The sequence below is a fragment of the Anolis carolinensis genome, chromosome 6 (assembly GCF_035594765.1).
Source record: "Anolis carolinensis isolate JA03-04 chromosome 6, rAnoCar3.1.pri, whole genome shotgun sequence".
In the NCBI taxonomy this organism is placed as follows: domain Eukaryota; kingdom Metazoa; phylum Chordata; class Lepidosauria; order Squamata; family Dactyloidae; genus Anolis; species Anolis carolinensis.
The window spans coordinates 26,947,191-26,963,414 of NC_085846.1; the positions used below are offsets into that span (position 1 = coordinate 26,947,191).

General features: G+C 39.0%; 1 protein-coding gene across 3 annotated transcripts in view; it reads left to right on the forward strand.

Moving 5' to 3' along the window:
- The window catches only part of skap1 (src kinase associated phosphoprotein 1), a 362,424-nt gene that overhangs the window by 21,682 nt on the left and 324,518 nt on the right, over positions 1-16,224 (forward strand). For all 3 annotated transcript variants that reach the window (XM_008113483.3, XM_003222615.4, XM_062957013.1), the window contains one exon: positions 3,105-3,130. In XM_008113483.3, the coding sequence (XP_008111690.1) occupies positions 3,105-3,130 (26 nt within the window). The remainder of the gene's footprint in view (positions 1-3,104; positions 3,131-16,224) is intronic.

Consider the following 16,224-nt stretch of genomic DNA (forward strand, 5'->3'; position numbering starts at 1 on the left):
TCTCAAGAAGAGAGGACAAGAATTCACCAAATAATTCAGTAACTCAGGAAGAATCATCATTGAATAAGAGAGGAAGGATGCTCCTGTCTTTAAGAATAGAGAAAGCAACCATAGCAGGTGGGGGAAAGAGACTGAAAAAGACATTGAGAAAAAGAGTTCATGCTTTATAGATGACAAATAAGGGATGTCTGCTTAGAACTTCTATATCAGCCTCCACCATAATCAAACCAGGTTCAAAGCCTGGCCTTTAAGTATTCATTGGCAGTTACTGAACATACTGAAAATCATAGCTAGTTTATCATGGAGATATTGGTGTGACCGGCTAGAGCAGGAGTTCCCAAATTAAGGCCCGGGGGCCACAGGCGGCCCATCAAAGCCATTTATTCAGCCCCTGCGGCGGCAGTAGCTCCCTCCTCCTCCGCCGAGGAAGGTGCGTGCAGTGCGGGGTAGGAGGGAAAGGTGTGCACCTTTCCCATCTCCTCCCTCACCTGGTGCGTGCCTTCCAAAGCTTTGCTTGTTTATAATGGTATTTTAATTATTATTTAATTAATAATTAATTATTAAGCGGTGCTTTGCTAGTGCTTTTGGTGCACAAAGGCGGAAGGAGATGGACTAAATGGCCCAAGGGGTCTCTTCCAACCCTCTTTATTATTTTTATTATGATTATTATTATGATTAACATTGAGGCTGTATTTATTCCTATTTTGTTTTTTTTACTTCAAAATAAGATATGTGCAGTGTGCACTGCATAGGAATTTATTCATAGTTTTTTTTTTAAAAAAAATATAGTCCGGACGTCCATCCGTCTGAGGGATCGTGAACTGGCCCCCTGTTTTAAAGGTTTGGGGACCCCTGAGCTAGAGCAAAAACATGCAGCTAGTAGAATGTGTCGGAGAGACTATGTCCAGTAGTAAAAGGTAAAGGTTTCCCCTGACGTTAAGTCCAGTCATGTCTGACTCTGGGGGTTGGTGCTCATCTCCATTTCTAAGCCGAAGAGCCGGCATTGTCCGTAAACACCTCCAAGGTCATGTGGCCGGCATGACTGCATGGAGCGCCGTTACCTTCCCGCCTGAGCGGTACCTATTGATCTACTCACATTGGCATGTTTTCGAACTGCTAGGTTGGCAGAAGCTGGAGCTAACAGTGGCTGCTCATGCCGCTCCCGGGGTTTGAACCTGGGACCTTTCAGTCTGCAAGTTCAGCAGCTCAGTGCTTTAACACACTTCGCCACCGGGACTCCTCTAAGTCCAGTAGACCCACTGGAAAAAAAAGTTAACTAATTTAAGCACCATTGGTCTCAATAGATTCAATTCATAGATTTTAACATTGTGGTATGTGCCCTAAATACCCTGAAGGACCAGATCTATATTTAAAGGAAAGAACTAATGAAACAGCATCTTAATATTATTTATCTAAGAAAAGCTGCTATTAATAGAGTCGCTTTTAGTCAACAGGTGATGTGAAGGCACATACACATAGATATCACTCCTACAAAGGCCAGTCTTCAGTTAGGAAAAAAACATGTTAAAATGAAAGGGATGTGATTTGGACCATACATCCATGGATTGCACTAATTTGTTTGATTATATACATACCCAAAGTGCAACTTGGCTCTGCACAAATCACAGCTGAAAAACCATGGGTCTTTAGAAATTGTTGTATAGACAGGGTGAGTGGTTGCAGATCAAGAACCTCTGACCTGTTGAATGATTGCAGGCCAGAAATATCTGAAAGGCCACATTGCCCACTTCTGATATAGACAGTAACACTTGATAATGAAATTGGGAAATATTTTAGTTATGTTACATATATTCCACACCAGGCTTCATGGGCTCTACCTTATTTTCTCATGAAAGTGTAGCATGGATGTTCTGTGCCTTTCCTTTTTTGTATGGCCCAATATTGCAGTCTTAAAATTACAGTAGAGTCTCACTTATCCAACATAAACGGGCCGGCAGAACGGTGGATAAGCGAATATGTTGGATAATAAGGAGGGATTAAGGAAAGGCCTACTACACATCAAATTAGGTTATGGTTTTACAAATTAAGCACCAAAACATGTTTAACAACAAATTTGACAGAAAAAGTAGTTCAATACGCAGTAATGCTATGTAGTAATTACTGTATTTACGAATTTAGCACCAAAATATCACCATGTATTGAAAACATTGACTACAAAAATGCGTTGGATAATCCAGAACATTGGATACGCGAGTGTTGGATAAGTGAGACTCTACTGTAATAGGATTTTTCAAAATGTGGGAACCACAGTGAAAGACTGCTTGCTCTCCCTCTCCCCCCCCCCTCTCTCTTTAAGTCTCTCCATTTCTCTCTCACACACTCTTTCTTCTCAGGAAACTCAAGCACATCATTGATTATCACCTTCAGATACAATTTGGCTTTTTCTTTTGTGGTCTGGGATTGTCGTGCATGGAGCTGACAGGATGAGAAAAAAATGAATAAAGTCAACTATTGATTGTTCTGGTTGACTTTTCCTGCAAAATGCAATGTGCACACTTGTTTCTGCATTGGCAATGCAGGCTGGGCAAGATGCTCAAGCTCGGAAAAACAAGAAAAGGTGTTTCAGTTGCTGGAACTTAACTTAATCTTGTTAAAGATAACGTGATATGGATACACATTCAGTTTTCAAAAACAGCTCAGTTCAGGATGAAAACTGGAGTTCTTCTCACACTTGTGTCTGTTATCTGAATTAGAGCCCAGTTGACCCAGAAGCTCATGAACGAACCTCTGCATATCTAGTGAGGAATTTGCGGCCTGTGATGATTTTAAACAGCAATTTCCCGAATCTCTGATCTTTGGACATGATAGGTAGACTTTAGATGAGTGACAAACATTAAAAAAAACTTCAAGAAAGGTGTAGATAATTACCTAGAATAGAAATCTCAAAATGCCTCATTTGTATGCTCTCAAAATAACTAAATACAATGGTGTGGTTGAAGGAGATTGAAATATCTTGCTTAGTATCAGTGAGCATGACCTGTTTCTGTGGTGTTTCCTTCATTTGTCAATTGGTATTTGAAGAGCAACAGTTAATTTGGTCAAGGTTAATTAGTACTAAGGCTGTCTTATTTACTCTCTTTCAGGTACCATTGGGAATTCCTGCCTGCAGGTGAGTGTGTCTTTAAACTTTCAAGCAGCCAAAGGGATTATGCTGTTGTAGGAAACAAGGTGTGCTCTGGTTAGTATTTAGATGGGAAACTGCTAGCAAATACCAGGGGCTGTAGGCTGTTTCAGAGGAAAGAACTTAGCAAAACCACTTCACCTGGCTAAAAAACTCTATGAAATTTGTGGGGTTGCCATACGTTGACAAATGACTTGAAGGTACATACACACAGACAGCAAACCAAGTGTAAAGATTACCGAAGTAGTACACCAGATTTGTAAACTAGCCTATGAAAGTTAGTAGTCAGAAACAATTGTTCCAAGCAGTTACGTCTCCTAGCAATCAATGATTATCAACATTTGTTTCACCAAGATGCTTTTGAGTTCCACACCCCCAAACTCCAGCCAACGTGTCTAATTCTCAAGAATTCTGAAAGTCCTGAACATCTGTAGGAGCAGTTGAGAACATCTGCACTTGAGCCAAAAGAAAGGCGCTTTTTAATAACTTGTATAATTACTCTATTGGGTGTGGAGCCTGCTCACTCCACAGCATTGAATTCCTTCTTCTCTAAAGTTATGAGACAACAATTGAATTAGAATCAAGCAGCCATAGAGGATTTGGAGGTACACCTGCCCCATTTTGGGCTCCTCTGGTACCCCACAGATGACAATTTCTTCTAAACCAGAAGTGGAATGCTGAGTTTTTTTAATATTAGGAAATATCACAGGTATCAAAGTGAGTTTCAAGGGCCTCACAAAAGCCTTTCTGGGGTTTATCTTGGCTTTTTTTTGGGCCTGATTTAAGTATAACCAAATCACAGTATAAATTAGAGAACAGTCTTTCAAAAGAAAGAAAGATTCTAATCACCAGATCAAATGATTAGCTGCCAAAATGGAAAACTGATTGCAAATTGCAGGGGGGGGGGGAGAGAATAAACAACACCACATTTTTTGGGATAAATTAATACAAAATGACAGGAAAGAAATCACCAAGATATACAAAATACTGCTGGAATGGTCTACAGAGCCGGAACAGTGGGAAACGATTTGGAAAATAAAAATAAAATATACATATGCTTCTGATCTTCAGGAAAATTGGTTTAAGATGTTTCATAGGTGGTATATCACACCAAAATTTTTTTGGAAAAGTGTACAAAAATATCCAAAATAAATGTTGGAAATGTAAATCACAAGAGGGAACTTACTTCCATACTTGGTGGACCTGCTCAGAAACAGTTAAATATTGGAAAGAAGTGCACGAAAAGTCACAAAAAATTATAGAAAAAGTATTTCCGATGAAGCCGGAATTCTATCTTCTTGGACTAACAGATAGCATAACAACTTTTACTGAAAATGACGATATTATTTTTACCTACATATCAACGGCGGCAATGATAACCTTTGCTCAACAATGGGAATCGGAAGAAATACCAGTGAAAGGCCTCTGGTTAGAAAAACTTGACGAAATCTATGATATGGACAGACTAACATATTTAATGAAAGAAAACAGAGGTAAACCAATAAAAAATACAGACTGTAATAAATACGAAAAATACAGAAAACAAGCAATGGACTAGAAGAAATGAAAAGGAGAATCCCGGGAATCCAAACAAAATGGAGACCAACAAACAAGAAAAGACAATATAAATATTTGAATATACCCATGAAGAGTAGAAAACGGAAGACAAAACTTTTACCCCTACCTCCGCCCATTTTTTTCTCTCATTCTCTTTCCTTTCCCCATCAATTTCCCTATATTTCCATTTACTATTATCTCTTTCTCTCTTCTTTCTCCCTCCTTTTTCCTGTTTTTCCTATTTACCTATATATATCTTTTATGTAAAGTACTTAAAAGCTGAATAAAAATAAAAATTAAAAAAAGAAAAGAAAAAGAAAGATTCTAATCACCAGATCAAATGATTAGCTGCCAAAATGGAAAACTGATTGCAAATTGCAGTGGGGGGGGGGGGGGGGGGAGAGAGAAAGAGAATAAACAATACCACATTTGCCTAGCATCTACACTGTGTTTTCTAGATGCTGAAATGATTCAATATGTTTTCATTATAGGTAGTATTTTTGTAGAAAGCACCCATTGCCTGAAAATAAGGAGGTACAAATCACTGTGTAGAACCTGACTGTTTCAACAATTGTTATCAGTAGTCTAGAAGCAGGAGTGCTGTGGCACAAAGATATAATTAAAAATGACAGAAGGCTGAGAATACTCTGCTGTGTCTATGCAAGCTTCTATACGGAAAGAAGTAACATGTGACGCATGCTAATCGGAGTGATGTTTTCTGCCCTCCCCCAAATGGAATATTTTTCTGCATATTTGCTATAGCTTCACAGCAATATCTGAATCAAAGTGAATGCATATTATTTTAAATTGAAGAATTCATGTAGATAGGTGGGGTGTGCACATAAAAGATGAAACAGTCAAGAGGCAAAAAAACAAATTGGCTTAATTGCTTTCAATGGTTTCAGAAATGAAATTCCAGCATGATATCCACTCTCTGACGTTTGGGGCGGGGGCGGTGTGGTAGACTGCTTCCAACACATGTTCATCTCTGGCAGCACAGAAATGTCAGAAATGCAGCGGTGCCTGGAATTCCCACTAGGATGGTGTTATCACATTTTAATATGAGCCTCGGTGCTTCTAATTGCTTTCAAATCATTGTTTTCCTGCATTTCCTTGATGAACTGGGCATCTGGCGTCATTGGAGAGACAGTAAAGCAGACAGCTGTGTTCAGAATTTAAAAAACCCTCACTCTGATTAGAACACATAAAGGCATAAAATGAGATTTTTCTTTCCTACTAGGAATGTTTACATCTTCTTCTTTTTAAAAAACTTTTGATATTTGTGTTCTTTTGTTAAGCAGGTATAGAAATCTATCTTAGGATTCTGTAACTGTTTCTATATTTCTTCAGTGTAGTACTGCCTGCCACACAACTAGTATGGTATACTGACTTGAGTGTGGGTTTAACTCTGGAGACCAGGATTTGAATTCTTGCTCAGCCATGGAAACCCACTGGGGGCTTGTCTAACCACACACTCTCAGCTCCAGAACAAGGCAAAGGCTCTCTGAACAAATCTTCAAAAGAAAACCCTATGGTAGGATCACTATAAGTAAGAAAAGACTTGAAAGTGTACAACAACAACAATACACACATGTTAATATATGGATATTACTTTTGCTCTTTTGACTTGAATGGCCTAACTGAAAATCATAGCAGTTAGAATGGCTAGTAGTTTTGATATCCATTTTAAGAGGTAAATCAATGTCTAGGTATACAGTACGTGATTTCATTAGCAGAAAACCTACATATTCCATTCATATCTAAGGGATCTAGAATTGACCAATTCAGCTCTGTAATTGTGTATTGTGTCACTGGTATTTTAAGAATATTGTCCCCAATAGATTTCTGTTCTCCCTTTTGTTAATCCGTTTTTACCAGTCTTATCTCAACATTATTTATCTGGAGACTTCTGCTTCTACCACTACATCAGCAATAAATAACAATAACAATATCTTCATTTATGCAAAATGCAATTAAACTGTCCATACAGTTAAAATAATTTAAAATAAATCCATTAAAAAGACAAAAATCAGTAAAACAGTATACAATTAAAAGCCCTTGCAGCCAGTATTATTATCCCATCTGTCATTAACTCTGTTGTTAACTGTGAATTGGGTCTTTGAAAAGTTTGTCCTAGATGAGATTCAGTAGGATTGGAGAGAGGAGAAAAAAGAGGAAAACACAAAGATGGTTATGAAAATTACAACAAAAATTGGTGTGAAAGTGGCAGAAGATTCTCAATGAAACATTCACAGAGAGATGCTGAAATCTTAAAACAGACTTGATTCCTCTACTCTATCTCTTCGATGAGGAAGTGAAGATATGTTGTCCTGTGGTTGTCAGTCTGAATCTAGCTAAAGTTCCTTAGAACTTTTCCTTAATTTCTTGTTTTGCCAACTAAGCTCCCAAAGTTGTGAACATCAGCAGATGAATCTCAACTATCCCTTGAAGAATCTCTTAAGCTTTCAAGAAACCTATCTGACAAGGAAATTATGCAGCTTTATCCCTTTTATCTGTTTATTAAGTAAAGCAAGTAGTTATTCTTTATGCAAGGGCCATCATATCACGTAGGAAGTTACAGTAAGCACATTTTTTTCAGAGACATTTCAGATTCTACCCATATATTTCCTATCATAATCTAGATGTATTACTTTTTTTAGACATAATCATTGGCATATTATCTTATTAGGAATGGTTGTATGGAATATCACATATACAATACTGAGATATAACTAATATTTTATCTGTTGAAGGCACTGCTTTGATGTATATCTAACAGTGATTTCCAAAGAGGGCGCTACCGCCCACCAGTGAGCGCTGGAGCGATCCGGGGGGGGCGGGGGCGGTGATGGCACCTATTAGGACATGGGGCGGGGCCAGAGGAGGGCATGGCTTCTTTCCAAGTGCCGGAGACAGGGCTGAGAATCTATACCACTCCTAAGGCTCTTGTTGGGACACAGCGGGTGGAGCTAGGGAACGAGGCGGGGCCTTCTTCCAAGAGCCCAAGACAGGGCTGAGCCTCTATACCTCTCCTGAGAGGCCTTTTAGGACTAAAGGATGGGGTTAGGGGTGGGGGCGGGGCCTCTTCCCAAGAGCGCAAGACAGGGTTGAGCCTGTTTATACCTCCCCTGAGGTGCTTGTTAGAACATGGGGGCGGAGTATAGAGGTTCAGCCCCGTCAGGCACTTGGGAGGAGGCCCCGCCCCTCCTCTAGCCACGCCTCCTGTGTCCTGGCAAGCGCTGCAGGACAGGAATAGAAGCTCAAACCTACCTCAGAGCTTGTAACCCCGCTCATTCCAGTCCTGGCCGCCCATTTGTGGCCCTGCCCACCTCCCCTCGCAACCCTGCATCTTGGACTAGAGGAGAGGCTCAGCCCCGCCCTCTTGAGTAGGAGCTACGCCCACCCCTCTAAGCCACGCCCCCTTCCAGGGGGCGCTGAGTCATATTTTTTCTGGAAAGGGAGCGACAGGCCAAATAGGTTTGGAAACCACTGATCTAACATATTGACTTCCCTCACAATAAGTTTCAAATACTTTTCAACTTAGTTTGGTATTGCATTACATTTATATACATTGCAGTAATTTAGCATTGCTATACATTGTGTAGAGAAGATGTGTAGAGAAGATCTTAGTTTTTTATTAACACTTTATGTGTTTGTAGGGAGAGTGCTTGTGTACTAGGGAAATGTGTAGAAGTTAATATCTGCGTAATGACAAATTTCCTCAGACAGTGGTGAAGTCTTGCAAAATAAAATCAGATCTCAGAACTGAGCAAATCTTCCAGAAAAGAGAAAAGAAAAAAATGGCATGGACAAAGATGACAGTGCATGGGTTCGGAGTTATGGATGAGATGCTGAAGTAAGTTGAAAGCACACATCAGTGCAATAGGAAGAATAGCTACCATAGCAAGCTCCAGCTCTCATAAAGATGAGTTTCCAATGCTAGAACCCACTTTTAAGACCTCGTGTGGTAAAACCCTTACTCCATCTGTTCACAGGAGAATAAAGATTTTTCTGTTATACTCACTACTTCATTAGAGCATTATAAATAAAGTCACATCCATTTTGGGGTTCACCACATATTAGCTACACGGCTCCATATCCTCTGATTTGATCATACTTAGGCAGATTAGTCCTGCCCTGTGGTAACTTGTCTGTTTATGTAACTTTCTTCTGTTTATTCATTCAGTAAATGTACTGCACCACAAAAGTGTCAACAACTAGAGGCAACCAACTCTTACTCTGGCTCCAGCCCTGGAGCAGTCAGTGTTGGTTATATTCTTCTTCTTTTAATGAATCATCCCTACATCACATTTGTTTACTATTGTTTTCAGGTGTGAAGTTTTCTTCTCTTCTTACTTTGGTTCATTTGGTTATTTGTCTAAAAACCAAATGAGTTTATATTCTAAATGAGTATATGAAACAAAGACAGTTTTGAAGGAAGGTGAAGAAACAAGTACACCTTGGAGTGAAATGACTGTGAACTTTATGGCAGAACACATACATATTCCTAAAGTTGAGGCACTTGGTTCAAACTGGCAGATTACGATCTTAGTAAAAAAAGTCCTTATGTCTATCCGTCTCTCTTGTAGAGTATTGAAAAATCAGCATTTCTTAAGGAATTTATATTATGATCCAAGCCTACGACATAAATTCTTCTAAAGATCGTGAGGTGTGTGTATATCTTTGTATGTATGTATGGGCTCTTCTAGGTGTAATACACACGTTTGTGTAGTACTACACTTTTGCTATGCCTCTTCACTTTCTCTCATGATTGGTTGACCATGTAGTTATGACAAGGCTAAGTGGTAAAACATTAAAGCAGTAACCAAGTACACAAAGTCTGTAAGAAGGGAATAGACCCTCTTTGAAGCCATAGAGGAGTGTTCTTGAATTAATGGAGTGTGCCACAATTTCTTGGCTAAGTTCTGTTTATTCAATCATCTTTGAGCTCTTGACATGCTGAGGGGTTCTTGCATATGTTTTAAGCAAAAACCAAAAACTCTAGTCTTGCTTGAATTTATGATGTGACTTAAGCTGCCGGGGATAAAGCACCGGATTGTCAATATTTATGCCTCGTTGTTAAAATATATCTTCTGTTGAGTGCTTGGGATTCCTCTTGCTGTTGAAGTGCCAGTTACTAAACTAGGAGATTTTTTTTGCTTAAGATAAATTTCAAGAAAATTGTGTGCATTTTAAATACAGTTTTAACACACTAGAATGTTATATATCAGGAGACCTCAACTGAGACATCTGTCTTACAAGACAGAAGGGTTAAGATGCATGCCCCTGAGTTAGTGCAGAGGATATTTGTGTCTAGGAAATAAGTGCAGCCTCCTTGAAGGTTTAGGGAGAAACCCTCCGTTCTAACATATGGTTTTCAGGGATCAGAGGCTTGGAATCATAGAATAATGGAATTGGAAGAGACCACATGGGCCATCTAGGCCAACCCCCTGCCATGCAGGAAAAGCACAATCAAAGTACCCCTGACAGATGGCCATGCAACCTCTGTATAAAAGCTTCCAAGGAAGGAGCTTCAACCACAATAACTTGTGTGTGCCTTCAGGTTGTTTCTGACTTACGGTAACCCTAAGGCAAACATATCATGGGGCTTTCCTGACAAAATTTGTTCAGAGGGGATGTGCCTTTGCTTTCCTCTAAAGCTGAGAGAGAGTGACTTGTCCAAAGTCATCAGTGGGTTTCCATGGCTGAGTCAAGATTTGAACCTTAGTCTCCAGAGTCATAGTTCAGTGCTCAAATCACTACACCATGCTGACTTTACCCAAATGTAAAATAAAAATTAGACTTTAAGGGCTCAAACTTTGTCTACAGTCTTGTGTGTATGTTGTCTGTTTGTTGCTGCTGCTGCTCAGTCGCATAGTTGTTTCCGACTCTTCGTGACCTCATGGACCAGTCCACGCCAGAGCTCCCTGTCGGCCGTCGCCGCCCCCAGTTCCTTCAAGGTTAAGCCAGTCACTTCAAGGATACCGTCCATCCATCTTGCCCTTGTCTGTTTGTAGTTAAGCAACAGAAAAAATGTTATGCACATGTTCAGATGTACTTTTTTCTTTTGTCTTCAAAAGCTTCAAACTTCACTTCTTTCAATGTTTGCGGACTAATAGACAAATTAAGATGTCTCAGCATTCTGATCCTATAAACATGTTTTAAAATGTTTTTCCAGCTCATAAGCAGTTGGCTTCTCTTTTTTCATTTTTTTTCTTTTCAAGGGGAAATTAAGGACAACAGATTTTCATAAAGAATGGGGAGTTATCTAAAATAATGATAAAGATGCTAATTACACAGCAGTTTGGGGAGTTTTAAAGAAGTTAAAATTTAATAATAATTATTTTATTTCTTACTTACCTCTCTTCAAGGTGGGGCACAACATAGTTCAAAAAACATCATCATAAGACATTATGTAGAATACATATATTAAAATGTATTTCTATGAAATACATATATTAAAATACACAGAACAAAGATTAAAAATTTAAGAGGTTCTCTGTGTTTTATAGATGCAGTCACTTAATGAAACATTTGCATTTCTTAGTGTTGCTGTAAACATCACAGAATGCAGTTTCCATGGGGGCTCTGAGAGCTTTCTGATCTGTGGGTCTTTTGGAAAGTGAACATGTTCAGCAAAGGGGCGTGCGTGACACTGCTGCTCTCTGTTTGATGAGGAAATCTCAAGGGCTACTTAAATTAGCGCACGGCCCCACTGTTATTCCATGTTCATGATGAACTAGAGAGAGGTAAAGAAATGGCGCCTCTGGGGATTCTCTACATGATATATTGCCTCCATGTAGCGTCACCTGAGCCTTGGATTAGCACAATGAGAGAGCACAGAGAGTTCGAGCTTGTGCTGAGCTTTAAGCAGATACTGTCCAAAATGTTATTAAGATTTCCTTTTTTGCCATGAGAAAGTTCCTTGTAGTTTTGGTAAAACATTCGCTATGTAACTGCCCTTTTCTTTGTTGTTCTCTGTTGTGGAGTACCTCCCCATGATTTTGTTGTTGCCTCTTTGTTCTGTTGTGGCTCTCAATGATAAAAAGTTCTGGAAGCTTTCCTTGTTTCTTTTCAAAACATGCAGGACCCAACTGAAGATAGCTTTAACTGAAGTACCTCCAGTTAAAGCAGTGGTTCTCAATCTGTGGGCCGCGGCCCATCAATGGGCTGCAAGAACGCAAATCCGGTCTGCGAACCTCCTTCCTCTTTATTTTATTTTATTTATTTACTTTATTTCCACTCCTTTCTGCAGAGCTAACCATTGCATTGGATAGACCACATCAGCTCTATATTATTAAATATGGTTTTCTGTGGGCAAACAGATGACAACTACTGGATGGCATATGTTCTGTATCGGAAACTAGAGCCGATGTGGTCTATCCAATGCAATTTTCTGAATCAGCACCCAAAATAACCAAACCAAATCTAAAGTTGACCAAAAACTTATTTGTAACCCTTTTGGTACTAATGTTCGAAAGTGGTCCCTGGTCAAAGTGGCCCTGGTCAAAAAAAAGGTTGGGAACCACTGAGTTAAAGTCATTAAGATGGAACTGGGTCATAACATCTGAAATTCAGCATTTATCTGGAGCAGTAAAGCGCTGCATTTTATTCCTCATAGAAAAGCATGGATATTCTATTTCTGAAGGATTTCTATCTTTTCATGTACTGTTCATCCTATGCAAGTGTCCCTTTAGGAATTCACCTGGCCAGACTTTGGAAAACTTCTTCAGAGCAGGTTGCTTTGCATGAACAGGAGTTCATTATTGTACAGCAATCATGTAAATGTGCAATGTGGCCTATTTTTAGCCTAATAATTGCAGATTGTGTGTGTGTGTGTGTGTGTGTGTGTGTGTGTGTGTCATTTGTGTACCTACTGAAGTCAATGTTTCAGAAGGAGTTGACTTCCAACCCCTCCTACATTCTGACCCTTCTGCTGCTCCAAGTTGGAGCAAGCATAAAGATAAGAATGAACAGTAATATATACATATCTTATCCATCTCTTTCTGAATGAATAAGCAATGTCAACAGTAGCAAGAAAGAGAAGACCAATATCTTTTTGGAGGGCTTTCATGGAGAACATTTTTGCTTAAGGGCTTAAATTGACCTCCCTTTTTACAAATAACATCACTTGGAAGCATGCATTTAATGATTTTGCTACTTTAACTGTGTAACTACCTTATTACTATTCCATTTCACAAGGCTTGTGCAACTATTGGGGGCTGGGGCAAGGAGCACAATCTTGCTTTGGTGTAGTTATATCAATTTGCTGAATAAAAACAGCCTTTCCTGCAATACCTTATACCTTGAAGATTTGTTGTATCATTGATGCAGGTAGATACCAAATGTTGCACCGAAGTAGCTATCAATATTTCATATTATTGTTGTGTTTATATTTCTTTAGGCTTGTATTTGTGGTGACTGAGGCCATTCTCAAAGTTGTGGCATATTCCACCAGAGCTTGCTTTTCATCGGTATAGCCTTTGAGACCCCAATACAATCACTTGATAAAATGAGGTGCTAAACTAGGATTTTGAGGAGGACAGACATAGTATAGAATTGGGCAACACTTGACCAGTTCCTTCACCACGATATTTCATAGTCCCTCATACTACCTAGGTCCCATATTGGTTGGGGCTGGGTGATGAGGTTGAAGATTTATTTTGCCTCAAAATGATCGATAGCAATCTCAAATCTGAGGTGTGTGTGTGATGACATTTTGTCTTGTTTCAGTTTACCTCCCTCATCGTTTTGACTCCTAAGATCCTTCTTTTGGCTTTTCCACAAACTAGGAAGTGATTAAGTTTCCTGTTCTAGTCAGTTCCTGTTTTGAGATAAAGCTTATATAGGCTGATAAAGGTCCATTAGAAGGTTTTAAAAAAGGACTCATGAGTGAGCTAAATCATAAACAGTACCACCCAATTTGAGATTGATTAGTGCTGTTGACTATTGGGGATCAACATTTTCATCTTTTTGGAGTGGTAGGAACTATGGACATGTAGCCCTACATTGCACTATGAGTGGCGATGTGGTTCTCTGGGGTCCTAGCCTTAACCCACAAACTATTTAGAGATATATTTATTATCTAGTAGTTTTATTGTTGCTACTGGTACCATTAATTTATTATGTCCACTTCTTCATTTGCAAAAGTGGAAAAGTTTACATCTAATAGGGCAGAATTTGCCTTGAGGAAGGAGCTTGCCCACTCATGGATGATAGATAGAAAGGAGTGCATGAACCTGAAATGCAAATCTTCCTTGCAATTTTTTCCTAATTTAAAATGAGTGTCCTCTGCCCTGTGCTTGATAAAATGACATTGTAATCAATAGTTGACAAATGTATGCACAGTGCTGTGAAAAGAGTTAAACAGAAGTTATTAAAGGTTACTTATGAAAATGATGTTTTCTATAGAATTGCAAAGAATGGAGATCCACCCCCAGAGATGGTACCTCATACAAAGAGCTGTCAAAGAATTATATCTGTACGGTGAAACATGCAGTTAAAATATGTGTTTTTAAAGAAAGTTTGTTCTTTAGGTTATGTGATGTTCTGGCATAGCATAGCAGCCTTCTATCCATTTAGTACAGTCACTCTATGTGCAGTTTGCATATATGGGTTCCCTTTGCTGCCAAGGGGACATCATTCTAGATTTTTAAGCTTATGTTTTGGCTACCAGGCAGAAAGAGCATGTAGTTCATATGCTCATTAATACCTGTGTTTCCCCACTTCTGAACATTACTTCCAAGAACAGCCCTGTCCCTGGCTTCCTTGCAGTCTGTTCATTTATAACAATAGTAGACACCCTTCCTCTGCTTTTCCTTCTTTCCTGTAGGCTTGGGATTTCCTCTTTCCAAGGTTAGGGCTTGCTTTATGAAGTGTTCCCAGTCACTTTTGACTTGCCTATGTCGCATTAGTTGCTGCCATCTGTCTCCTTTTATGAATGCCAGGAAACTTGTCATGAGGTTGCGGAAGGGTTACAATCACTACTCATTTGTTTATGTGTTCATGCACTTGCACATACATAACACATGTTTTACATGTTCTCCCATTGTTGAAAGAGGGATGGAGGGGGCGGGTGGGTTTTCCTTCCTTTACCAGGCAAAAAGAAATGCTGCACACTGCAGCCCTCTCTACTGGCCAAACCTGGACATTGCAATTTGGAAATAAACTATTCAGCAAGGGGAAAAAGGAATTGTTGGATCCCCAAGCTTGGTCACAGTGTTGTTCTCCTGTATCCCATGAATATTTAAATGAACTACTTCTCTCGCTCCCAGGCACCAAAGAGTGATTAACAGTTTAAAAAAATAACATGCAACTAGATAAAACTTAGAAAAGTTGTTTTTTTGTAACACTATTTTGAACATGACTAAAAGATGGCATTGTAATAAAAAAACACCCCATAACTTCTCCAAGTTCAGTAGTCAGGCCATTCACAACTCCTGTAGTGGTTGCCTGCTTAGAAAAATTAGGAGCAAAATAACAAGTGTACAAATTAGAAGGCGCAAGAACATTAGTTGCCTAATAATAGGAAGGAATAGATTAACTTGTATTTGCATATACATTTATTATCAAAATAGAATTGATTATATTAAAACACACAACTATGTCAAAACTTTTATTATTTTAAGAAGTCTGTGAAGTAGTCTATTATTGAATGCTTTTCTTAGTGTGGGAAACATGTTCACTGACCTTAAAAATATTTGTTTTCAAAGTGCAGTTCAATGCCATATTTTCCTACTACAATGAAATATTGCCTAAAGGTGATGAGTATAATTTTCAAATTAAGTTATTTATGTGTTGTTGAAGGCTTTCATGGCCAGAATCACTGGGTTACTGTGAGTTTTTCGGACTGTATGGCCATGTTCCAGTAGTATTCTCTCCTGACATAGCAGGCATCCTCAAAGATCTAAGTTATTTATATTTCTTGATTTTAAATTTCTCTTGATGTTATAATGGGATTGTTCCAGCAGGGTAGCTCAATCTTCAATATTACATCCTTTCAAATATCTAAACTTGCTATCATATTTCTTAACCCTCACTTCTCCAGGCTAAACATACCCAGCTCCATAAGCTTCTTCTCAGAAAGCACGGCTTCAAGACTTTTTATTATTATTTTGATTTCTCTTCTCTGGACACATTTTAGCTTGTCAATATTCTTCTTGAATTGTCTAGCATGTGTGTTGACTATGTCTGACTTCACCTTTCCTCCTAACCGTTGGTAAACAGCTGGGATTTCTGGGAGTTGTAGGCCAAAAAACATCTGCGGACCCCAGGTTGAGAACCATTACCCTAGAAGACCATGGTCATTTCCACCTAAAGATCCTACCACTTCTATGTTATTTAGCATATCATCACTGCTGGTTGTGATCATAGTAATAGCTATTTTCCTTGTTGCCTCTTCCACCTACTGGACAATGAAATTGTGTCTGAAGGCAATTAAGGAATTTGCTGGACCTTATGTTCTTTCATAGTAGTTGAAATATTCTGTTAGTACGGCATCTCTCTTTTATGAATGTTTGGTCATC